The 12,112-nt window shown below is 35.4% G+C and overlaps 1 protein-coding gene across 3 annotated transcripts in view; it reads left to right on the top strand.

Annotated features, from left to right (window-relative positions):
* The window catches only part of SCN2A (sodium voltage-gated channel alpha subunit 2), a 144,286-nt gene that overhangs the window by 94,938 nt on the left and 37,236 nt on the right, over positions 1-12,112 (top strand). For all 3 annotated transcript variants that reach the window (XM_070803948.1, XM_019971714.2, XM_070803960.1), the window contains 2 exons: positions 1,117-1,473; positions 6,744-7,223. In XM_070803948.1, coding sequence (XP_070660049.1) covers positions 1,117-1,473; positions 6,744-7,223 — 837 coding nt within the window. The remainder of the gene's footprint in view (positions 1-1,116; positions 1,474-6,743; positions 7,224-12,112) is intronic.

The following is a 12,112-nucleotide window of genomic DNA, read 5'->3' as shown; positions in this document are numbered from 1 at the left end:
ATTTTTATTTTTATTTTTTTAAATTTTATTTTATTTTTAAACTTACTATTTTCAAATATGTTAAGATCCTTAGAGCTGTGATTTCCTTTCCTAGTCTTTAGCTGTGGATCTAATTTGAAGCTAGAAGGATTAAAAAAAAAAAATTAGGAGTGATTATATAACAAGTGAAAATGGGCAACTACTTTTTAAAAGCTTAGTAGGTCTTTATGATAATGTGATGCAGTTTAGGAAGGTATTAAGCATAATATCACTATTGTCTTGCTTAGTATATCAGGCTGTTTTGCATTAATTATTCTCTGGGAATAAATTAAAATTTTTGGTTCTTATCTTTGCTCCTTTGGGTCACTTAGTTGCCATTAAATAATGCACTACTCTTAGCCTGACATTTACTGAAGCATCAGAAATAAAATGCTGATGCTGTTTAATGGTAAATGGTACTCTAGAGGCTTCTATGAGCTAATATAACCAATGTGTCAGGCATAGTGGTGGCAAGCCATTTATGCACTATAATGAGTTGATTAATTAAATCACTGAAGACATAAAGGTTGACAAAATACAGCTTTTTATTCAAGTCCAAGTATTTCTTATTTGAATATAATAAATCTCCTTTAAAATATAGCCTAATATTACAACACGCTAAAGGTCAAAGCAGTCTAAGATTTAAAGAAATTAGTTGGTTTTTCCCTTGTATCTTACCTGATTTAAGTGTTAATGTTGTTTACACTTGTGCATTTCAGCATGATATTTCAAGTACACTGAAAAATATATCCATTTTGGGCTTTTAAATAATGAGAGCCTCTATTAGAGCCTCTACTTCTCTGAAGCAGTTTCTGCTAATGAATCACCATTAATTTTAGGTATTTCAGCTCCTTACAGAAAAACAAAAAGAATAGTATAAATGCTTATGTAAGATTATGGAATTTAAATACCAATTAAAAAAGAACTGTATTCTTATTTTATTTACAATATATACTATTTCAAAATGAAGAATATAGACAATAGTTTGGCACACAAATAACCCATCACCTAAAACTGAGACACTGTAGATTTTCCCTATAAACAAATATACAGATTCTTCCAAATGCAGAGCAGTAATGACCTTGTTTCTGTTTTCAGCTTAGAGTTTTCAAGTTGGCAAAATCCTGGCCCACCCTGAATATGCTAATTAAAATCATCGGCAATTCTGTAGGGGCTCTGGGTAACCTCACCCTGGTGTTGGCCATCATCGTCTTCATTTTTGCCGTGGTCGGCATGCAGCTCTTTGGTAAGAGCTACAAAGAATGTGTCTGCAAGATTTCCAATGATTGTGAACTCCCTCGCTGGCACATGCATGACTTCTTCCACTCCTTCCTGATTGTGTTCCGGGTGCTGTGTGGAGAGTGGATAGAGACCATGTGGGACTGCATGGAGGTCGCCGGTCAAACCATGTGCCTTACTGTCTTCATGATGGTCATGGTCATTGGAAACCTGGTGGTATGTGGTAAAACATTTTTCTCATTTTCAGTAAAAGATAATGTAACCATCAGGAATGTTTTGTATATTTTTTAAAATCAAGTGTCAATTCTTCATGATGGCAGGAGTCAGTTATAGATCAGACTATAGAAATCTACATGAACTCTTTTTAATATCTGCTTACATTATTTTAAATTTTTTCCCTTTATATTGAACTGTAATTGACATGTAACACAAGCTCTTAAAATATCTTTTGAACCAAAGTTGTTCTTCATCTCTGTACCTCTTACTGTTCCATGGAGAGGGCCATTTTTGGCTTTTATCTTTCCGTTCTTATGCTAAAGCATGGCAGTGCTATTAGACAGTCATTCATTTTATTTATAAATACTAACAATATTGTCACTTGAAAATGTTTCACATTTGGGATCTCTGCAAGTTGGAGTTAAAAAAAAATAGTGATCATCTCAGTCCATTAAAAGCACATCAGTATTTGTTGCATAGAAATGACAGTATGAACAAGTAACACTGACTCAAGAATCATTTGTTATCATTTCTGTGTAAAATGAACTATGCCCAACACACCTCTACTGAGTCCTGGAGGCCTGGGAACGATGGTAGGATGATAAATATGGCATAGTGATAGGACATTTACTCAAACAGGAATAAAAAGAGTAAGTGAAAAAAATGTGCAAGCAAAGTGTTGTATGTAAAGTTCACAAGATGGAAATGTTGCTTTGCGATGGCAAGGATCATCACAGAAGGCTTTGTCAAAGAGTTCAGACCTGAAAATATCTTTAATTGAGATCTGAGAAGAAAGTAGACCATCCCAAGCCAGGAAATAGTGGACCCAGTGGTTGGGGAAGAAAGGACAATAGATTTATTTGAGAGGGATCAGACTCTCACATGTTAAATTTATTATACTAAGTTGCTTGATCAGGCCCCAACTCAATAGAATAGAACAAGGACTATCATAACCAATATTTTAAAGTCTGCAATTTATAGACTTCATTTTCTTTCATACTAAAAGTAACCTCCAATCCCCCAGTCAGTTCACTTCAGTGGCTCAGTCGTGTCCAACTGTTTGCACCTCCATGGACTCCAGCACACCAGGCTTCCCTGTCCATCATCAACTCCCAGAGCTTACTCAAACTCATGTCCATTGAGTCGGTGATGCCATCCAACCATCTCATCCTCTGTCATCCCCTTCTCCTCCTGCCTTCAGTCTTTCCCAGCATCAGGATCTTTTCAAATGAGTCAATTCTTCGCATCAGGTGGCCAGATTACTGGAGTTTCAGCTTCAGTATCAGTCCTTCCAATAAATATTCAGGTCTGATTTCCTTTAGAGTGGACTGACTGGCTCAGCCCCCAGAGGAAGAGAAAAGGGAAAGGGAAAAAAACAAAGAATTATTAATTTTTTCTATTTTTTGCAATATTTCAGTCTTCTCAGTATCCTGTTTTTAATTCTGACCTGTTCTTAAAATAACAAGAAACATGAATAGTGTACAATCCAGAAATGTGAACAGTGGCTTATAACAATACACATTTATTAATTATCTCATAATTTCTATAGGTTAGTTAAAAGATTTCTATCAAGATGTTGATGGGAGACAGTTATCTTGACTAAGATTGAAGAATTGACTTTTAATAAGGCTCACTCTCATGGCTGTTGCTGAGAGGTCCCAGTTCAGCCTTACTGGATGTTGGTAGAAGGCTTCAGTTTCTCTCCACATGGATCTTGCCTTGGAGTTGATTATCTTCATGACATGGCAGTTGGCTTTTTCTTCCAGAGCACAAGACACAAAGCAAAGGGCAAGGAGAAAGCTCTTTTTATGTTCTAATCTTGAAGTCACATTCTGTCACTTCTGCAATATTCTATTGACTAGTCATTAAAAAGAGCTCACATTTAAGAAAAAGGGATTAGACTTTAACTTTTGAAGGGATGAGTATCAAATAATTTTAAAACCACTACAATTCCAGATATAACTTGCTTGATTTCAGAAGATGCAGGAATGCATGGAACAGGAAGAAACAATCACAGGGCTACATAGAAGAAAAACAGAGAAAATGTCGTTGGTTTGTATTTTAGATTTGGTTTGATTTCACTTATATATCTGGCATACATTGGAAGAAGAGAATAGAAGGCAGAGAACAGAATCCAACAACAGTGAGTGAGAAGACTGGATGCAAGCAATGAAAATTCATAGTGGGGTAGCAGAAAGTGTTTGAGGCCAGACTGTGTAGAGTTTAATTTATGAAAAGACTGATTATGCATTACCGAATTGAATATTTTTTCCTGTAGACAGTTGAACGCTACAGATGTCTTTTTATCAGGAAAGTGGCAATGAGCAGGTGGAATTTGGGTAGAATTTATGGAGCCAGAAAACATAGTGAATTTAAAGAAACTCAACATACCACATATGATCTTTAGTTTACTGAAATAGGACACATTTCTCTAACTGTACAAAGGATTTCAAGTTGAGAAGAGAATTTCAGGAAGTATTCATACCTATGGGTGTCATTTGTATTAATTTGGATTGCTACATATACATAAAATGGTATAACAGATAAAATAATAATTTCCATCTATTGGCATATATTTAAATTCTGTACTTTTTTTTAAAAAATTGAAGAATCTCCTTATTTACTATAAGTTAAAAAGTATCCCTCCTTTTGTGATATCTTGTATATTTTTTCTAGAGTAACTAAGGTGGTAAAAATATCTGTCATGTTTATCACTATTAAGGAAATATGTTCATATCACATTTCCTTAAATAAGGTTGACTGAACCCAGTGCACTGCTTCTTACAATTCTTCCTTCTCATCCTCACCAAAAAGGTTAATGTCCCCCAAAGACAAGCTGACATAACCTCCTGTAAGCACACATAAACTGCCATGTAATGCTCGACCACAAGAGGTGTAAGTAATCACTGCCTAGTCCACAGACAAGACAGAGGTGGGGCTATAGATTGCTTTTCCCAGGCTATCATCTTGGTTTGCTAACACTATGGCCAGAAATCCTCTTACAGGTTTAAGACAGGTGCTGCAGAAAAAGAATACATTTTTTTTTAAGATTATCACATTTAGAAGTAGCAACCTCTAAGTGGGGCATTAGCACACAAGATGGAGAAGGCGATGGCACCCCACTCCAGTACTCTTGCCTGGAAAATCCCATGGATGGAGGAGCCTGGTGGGCTGCAGTCCATGGGGTCGCTAAGAGTTGGACACGACTGAGCGACTTCACTTTCACTTTTCACTTTCATGCATTGCAGAAGGAAATGGCAACCCACTCCAGTGTTCTTGCCTGGAGAATCCCAGGGACGGGGGAGCCTGGTGGGCTGCCGTCTATGGGGTCGCACAGAATGGGACACGACTGAAGTGACTTAGCAGCACACAAGAGGGATGTGAAAATGAGTTTTTCTCACCAATTAAAAATCAGGCTAGAAAAAGTACTGATACTGACAATATGTTTCAACCTTGAATCCCAAATGGAAATCATTATTCCAAGAGAATAATTTGGAGTCTGTCCATGACCATGTGTGAAACAGGATCCCAGGTTTCAGTTCCTGAGTAAGCTTGTTGAACTGTATTTCTTTAAATTGCCTTTGGTCACACCCACCACCTTGGTCAGCTGTTACACTGATCAATACCCTTTGGTAATAAAGGAGGTCTAGAAAAAGAGATTAGATTGAAAACAAAAACAGGTAAATTGAAAGATAGTATAACAGAGAGTAGGTTGGATCATAGTAACAGTGATATAACAACTAAACTTTCTCAAGTGTTTACCATGTGCCAGTAGCTTTGTGAGGGCCACATGGATCCCTTAACTGAATCCTTACAACAATCTTGTAAGCTTAGCACTGAGAAAATAAACTTGATTCTTACCCAATGCTTTAATTCTAATGTGAAAAGGGAATGGACTTATCATAAGATATAACAGTAAAAGACATAATAGATACCTGCTCCAAAGCTTTGAGAGTTGGATCTCACTCTGGGAAGGTTGACTAATATTTGTCAAGAAAAAGTTCCTAATAGACAAAGTTCATTAATGAACCTTAATCAAATCTAGAAAAAATTATGGTACCAAAATTCAGTTTGATTAGGGATAAAACCCAAAATGTAGCATTTAACTTTTTCTCTTTCATCTATTTTTATCCAAAAAATACATTCAAGGCAAATCACCATAAAATATAACTTCATTGGTAAATTCCAGATGTGAAGGATCAGTCTTAGTACGAGTACTAGCAACCATGGTGTAGCAACTGAAAGATGTCAGTATAGACTCACAGAATTATGTGCAGTCCTTGTTGGATCTTATAGGTTTTTGCCTTTCTTAACACCATTGGTTAGACTGACTCATAACTGGTTAAACAAAGGAACTCTGAGGCTCATTAGCCTATTAGAAAGATAGGAATACAGCAAGAATGCAGCATCCTTTTCGCTGGCGTTCTACTGAAAACCTTTCCTAGAATTCCTCTTCTGTATTATTTACTTTTTGTCTTTGGACCCCTTCAGGGCCATATCCTTTTCAGTCATTGTTCTGTCTGTCTGAATGATCAAGGACTCATATACTTGGTCTTGTGTCCATGAGAGTGTTCTATTTCTTAGTAAATTACCTCTTTTTGAGTGTACATAGCAGATTTATGGTCACTAATATTTTTGCTAACCCATATCAGTGGGTCCTATTTTTGGAGACTCAAGTTGTTAATCAGTGGTCTGTAACCATTTCCTAATACTATTTGCAACTACTATATAAATCTAGTGGCCATGATTTTCTGAACCAAAAACTGAGATTTTTGATCTAGTGGTAGGTATATATATTTTTTCTAAATTGATGTTATCTAAAGTGCAAGAATACATACAAACATAAAAATAAAATAATATTTAAATGTAGTGGAATCATCTTTGGTTCAGGAATAAAAGTATAATAAATTATCAGTGTCCTGGAAAACCCAGGTTACATGGGGGAAATACTTAACATCCCAAACAAAACTTTTCTTTCCCTTTTTCATTGTATAGTTATATAGATAGCAAAAATTTTTCATTTGGAAATGAACTTAATATAGAAGTTTTACATAGCAGTGGTTTTAGTAATTTTGCAATGACTAAAATGTAAATAGTGTTAATGTAGTATTATTGGCTGGGTATTTTTTTTTCCAGGATAGTTTATCATAAATTAGAAAGAATATCTATTAGCAAAAAGTGAGGTGTAAGAACAACTTTGGAAAATTTGTAGTTCGGAGCAATAGAAACAATGGAATGTTTTGATCACCAGCTTTCCTATTGTGTTTTAGGTTCTGAACCTCTTCCTAGCCTTACTCTTGAGTTCATTCAGTTCTGACAATCTTGCCGCCACTGATGATGATAATGAAATGAATAATCTCCAGATTGCTGTGGGAAGGATGCAAAAAGGAATCGATTTTGTTAAAAGAAAAATACGTGAATTTATTCAGAAAGCCTTTGTTAGAAAGCAGAAAGCTTTAGATGAAATTAAACCTCTGGAAGATCTAAATAACAAAAAAGACAGCTGTATTTCCAACCATACCACGATAGAAATAGGCAAAGACCTCAATTATCTCAAAGATGGCAATGGAACTACCAGTGGCATCGGCAGCAGTGTAGAAAAGTATGTCGTGGATGAAAGTGATTACATGTCCTTCATAAACAACCCCAGCCTCACTGTGACTGTACCAATTGCTGTCGGAGAGTCTGACTTTGAAAATTTAAATACTGAAGAATTCAGCAGCGAGTCAGATATGGAAGAAAGCAAAGAGGTAGGAATTTCTACATAAGAAGATATTTTGGTATAATGTTTGCTTTAAACCATCCAGACTTTTAAAAATTATTTTCTTTCTATAAGAAAATAGGAAATACCTATTCATACAATTTCTGTGGCAAAATTGGTGATAGATTAATTGACAATATAAAAGTATATAGCTAAACAAAATATAGTTAACTCATTCTTTCAAGTAGTCACCATTTGGAGTTGCTGATAATATTAATATTCAGGTTAATATGAATTTTTAAAAAGATTTTAAATAATTTTTGATTTGTGAACAATGCCTCAGTTTATCCACTTTCTTCCTTATAATTTTCCCACAATGGTATTTTATTGCATATACTAGAAAAATGCTTGGTGACGGGCAGTTCCAATCCTCATTTTGTTACATTCTTTGCTCTTATGGAATAACAAAAAATGTGATTTTATTTAGTTTTCACAGGCATATATTTAATGGAGATATCATTGGGATCTTGGCTTGATATTTACGTGTAGTTTCATGTTTCCTGAAGTAAACAGTGTTTTGAAGGAAGTGAAGGTAGTGATGACGAATCAGGTTGAAAATATTTTTAACCCCACTGAGCACAGTGCATGCTGTCTAAATGTAAAATTCTAAATTTTCCAACTACAGTAAGACTCTTGGTAATTTAAAGAATTCTTTGATTTACTAGAAGAGTATAAATACCAGGGTATATTCTTGGTTCATTTATAGATTACTAAGCACAGAGTTGGGAATAAAGAGAAGGAATTTAAACCCTTAATGTTTACACAAAAATGAAGCCAGAATTCCCAGCAATTAACACTTGCATAAACAAATAAAAATAACAACCAAAAACAAAGATTCATTCTTTGTTGTTTGAATTGATTGGCAGGAAACAGAAAGACCTCTATTATTATTCTCATCCTAAGAATGATGATTTGGGAGAGTTGGAGACACTGAAGGATGTAATTTAAGTAGTGAAACTGTCACAAAAATTAGGGATCAGTTAATAAAATTAAAAGAGCAAAAATATATTTCTAAGAAAGGAACCTTAGATTTTTAAATCAGTTTTACTGTATTTATCATATATAATTATGGGAAAAGATGCTATTTCTGTTTGTTCTTTTTTGTAAGATAGTATTGCTAATTCAGTGATTAGGTGGAAGTTGGTATTAAACATTAACTTCAGAGAAAGTTTAAATATAGTTATGAAAAGTAACATTTAGGTAGCAGACCATAGGTACTAGTTTCACAAAATAACAATGAGATTCAAGGGGGGAATTTTAAAAACCTTATAGCCTGGAGCAAATAATTGCTGAAATTAGTTGAACTCAAATGTACACTAATAAGCTGAATAATATCTTAATATCTAGTTAATTAAATTTTGGATAAGTGTGTTTGGGCTATGCTGAAGTGGTGGGGCCTAATTTCTTGTATTGTAAGTTTCTAGAAACTAAGGGTTAGTCACTCAGTGTCTGACTCTTTGTGACCCCATGGACTTGCCTGCCAGGCTCCTCTGTCCATGAAATTCTCCAGGCAAGAATATGGTAGTAGGTAGCCATTCCCTTCTCCAGGGGATCTTCCCCACCCAGGGGTGCAACCCAGGTCTCCTGCATTGCCTGCAGATTCTTTTTTTTTTTTTTTGTAAACAAAAAAGAAACCATCTTTTATTTATTTATTTTTTTAGGGGATTTCATCATTTTCCATGTTTTGTATAACTTAATTCTTTTTACTTTTTTTTTTTTTAATTTTTTATTCCTTTATTTCTCATGTGTTCCCCATCCTGAACCCTCCTCCCTCCTCCCTCCCCATACCATCCCTCTGGGTCGTCCCAGTGCACCAGCCCCAAGCATCCAGCATCGTGCATTGAACCTGGACTGGCATCTCGTTTCATACATGACATTTCACATGTTTCAATGCCATTCTCCCAAATCTTCCCACCCTCTCCCTCTCGCACAGAGTCCAAAAGCCTGTTCTATACGTCAGTGTCTCTTTTGCTGTCTCGTATACAGGGTTATTGTTACCATCTTTCTAAATTCCATATATATACGTTAGTATACTGTATTGGTGCTTTTCCTTCTGGCTTACTTAACTCTGTATAATAGGCTCCAGTTTCATCCACCTCATTAGAACTGATTCAAATGTATTCTTTTTAATGGCTGAGTAATACTCCATTGTGTATATGTACCACAGCTTTCTTGTCCATTCATCTGCTGATGGACATCTAGGTTGCTTCCATGTCCTGGCTATTATAAACAGTGCTGCGATGAACATTGGGGTACACATGTCTCTTTCCCTTCTGGTTTCCTCAGTGTGTATGCCCAGCAATGGGATTGCTGGATCATAAGGCAGTTCTATTTCCAGTTTTTTAAGGAATCTCCACACTGTTCTCCATAGTGGCTGTACTAGTTTGCATTCCCACCAACAGTGTAAGAGGGTTCCCTTTTCTCCACACCCTCTCCAGCATTTATTATTTGTAGACTTTTGGATCGCAGCCATTCTGACTGGTGTGAAATGGTATCTCATAGTGGTTTTGATTTGCATTTCTCTGATAATGAGTGATGTTGAGCATCTTTTCATGTGTTTGTTAGCCATCTGTATGTCTTCTTTGGAGAAATGTCTATTTAGATCTTTGGCCCATTTTTTGATTGGGTCATTTATTTTTCTGGAGTTGAGCTGTAGGAGTTGCTTGTATATTTTTGAGATTAGTTGTTTGTCGGTTGCTTCATTTGCTATTATTTTCTCCCATTCTGAAGGCTGTCTTTTCACCTTGCTAATAGTTTCCTTTGATGTACAGAAGCTTTTAAGTTTAATTAGGTCCCATTTGTTTATTTTTGCTTTTATTTCCAATATTCTTGGAGGTGGGTCATAGAGGATCCTCCTGTGATGTATGTCAGAGAGTGTTTTGCCTATGTTCTCCTCTAGGAGTTTTATAGTTTCTGGTCTTACATTGAGATCTTTAATCCATTTTGAGTTTATTTTTGTATATGGTGTTAGAAAGTGTTTTAGTTTCATTCTTTTACAAGTGGTTGACCAGATTTCCCAGCACCACTTGTTAAAGAGATTGTCTTTAATCCATTGTATATTCTTGCCTCCTTTGTCAAAGATAAGGTGTCCATATGTGTGTGGATTTATCTCTGGGCTTTCTATTTTGTTCCATTGATCTATATTTCTGTCTTTGTGCCAGTACCATACTGTCTTGATAACTGTGGCTTTGTAGTAGAGCCTGAAGTCAGGTAGGTTGATTCCTCCAGTTCCATTCTTCTTTCTCAAGATTGCTTTGGCTATTCGAGGTTTTTTGTATTTCCATACAAATTGTGAAGTTATTTGTTCTAGCTCTGTGAAGAATACTGTTGGTAGCTTGATAGGGATTGCATTGAATCTATAAATTGCTTTGGGTAGTATACTCATTTTCACTATATTGATTCTTCCAATCCATGAACATGGTATATTTCTCCATCTATTAGTGTCCTCTTTGATTTCTTTCACCAGTGTTTTATAGTTTCCTATATATAGGTCTTTAGTTTCTTTAGGTAGATATATTCCTAAGTATTTTATTCTTTTCGTTGCAATGGTGAATGGAATTGTTTCCTTAATTTCTCTTTCTGTTTTCTCATTACTAGTGTATAGGAATGCAAGGGATTTCTGTGTGTTGATTTTATATCCTGCAACTTTACTATAATCATTGATTAGTTCTAGTAATTTTCTGGTGGAGTCTTTAGGGTTTTCTATGTAGAGGATCATGTCATCTGCAAATAGTGAGAGTTTTACTTCTTCTTTTCCAATTTGGATTCCTTTTATTTCTTTTTCTGCTCTGATTGCTGTGGCCAAAACTTCCAAAACTATGTTGAATAGTAATGGTGAAAGTGGGCACCCTTGTCTTGTTCCTGACTTTAGAGGAAATGCTTTCAATTTTTCACCATTGAGAATAATGTTTGCTGTGGGTTTGTCATATATAGCTTTTATTATGTTGAGGTATGTTCCTTCTATTCCTGCTTTCTGGAGAGTTTTTATCATAAATGGGTGTTGAATTTTGTCAAAGGCTTTCTCTGCATCTATTGAGATAATCATATGGTTTTTGTTTTTCAATTTGTTAATGTGATGTATTATATTGATTGATTTGCGGATATTGAAGAATCCTTGCATCCCTGGGATAAAGCCCACTTGGTCATGGTGTATGATCTTTTTAATGTGTTGTTGGATTCTGATTGCTAGAATTTTGTTTAGGATTTTTGCATCTATATTCATCAGTGATATTGGCCTGTAGTTTTCTTTTTTTGTGGGATCTTTGTCAGGTTTTGGTATTAGGGTGATGGTGGCCTCATAGAATGAGTTTGGAAGTTTACCTTCCTCTGCAATTTTCTGGAAGAGTTTGAGCAGGATAGGTGTTAGCTCTTCTCTAAATTTTTGGTAGAATTCAGCTGTGAAGCCGTCTGGACCTGGGCTTTTGTTTGCTGGAAGATTTTTGATTACAGTTTCAATTTCCGTGCTTGTGATGGGTCTGTTAAGGTTTTCTATTTCTTCCTGGTCGAGTTTTGGAAAGTTGTACTTTTCTAAGAATTTGTCCATTTCTTCCTCGTTGTCCATTTTATTGGCATATAATTGTTGATAATAGTCTCTTATGATCCTTTGTATTTCTGTGTTGTCTGTTGTGATCTCTCCATTTTCGTTTCTAATTTTATTGATTTGATTTTTCTCCCTTTGTTTCTTGATGAGTCTGGCTAATGGTTTATCAATTTTATTTATCCTTTCAAAGAACCAGCTTTTGGCTTTGTTGATTTTTGCTATGGTCTCTTTTGTTTCTTTTGCATTTATTTCTGCTCTAATTTTTAAGATTTCTTTCCTTCTACTAACCCTGGGGTTCTTCATTTCTTCCTTTTCTAGTTGCTTTAGGTGTAGAGTTA

Source organism: Bos indicus, chromosome 2, assembly GCF_029378745.1.
Source record: "Bos indicus isolate NIAB-ARS_2022 breed Sahiwal x Tharparkar chromosome 2, NIAB-ARS_B.indTharparkar_mat_pri_1.0, whole genome shotgun sequence".
NCBI classification, from domain to species: domain Eukaryota; kingdom Metazoa; phylum Chordata; class Mammalia; order Artiodactyla; family Bovidae; genus Bos; species Bos indicus.
Note: the sequence above shows the minus strand (reverse complement) of the source record. Positions and strands in the feature narration are given on the sequence as shown.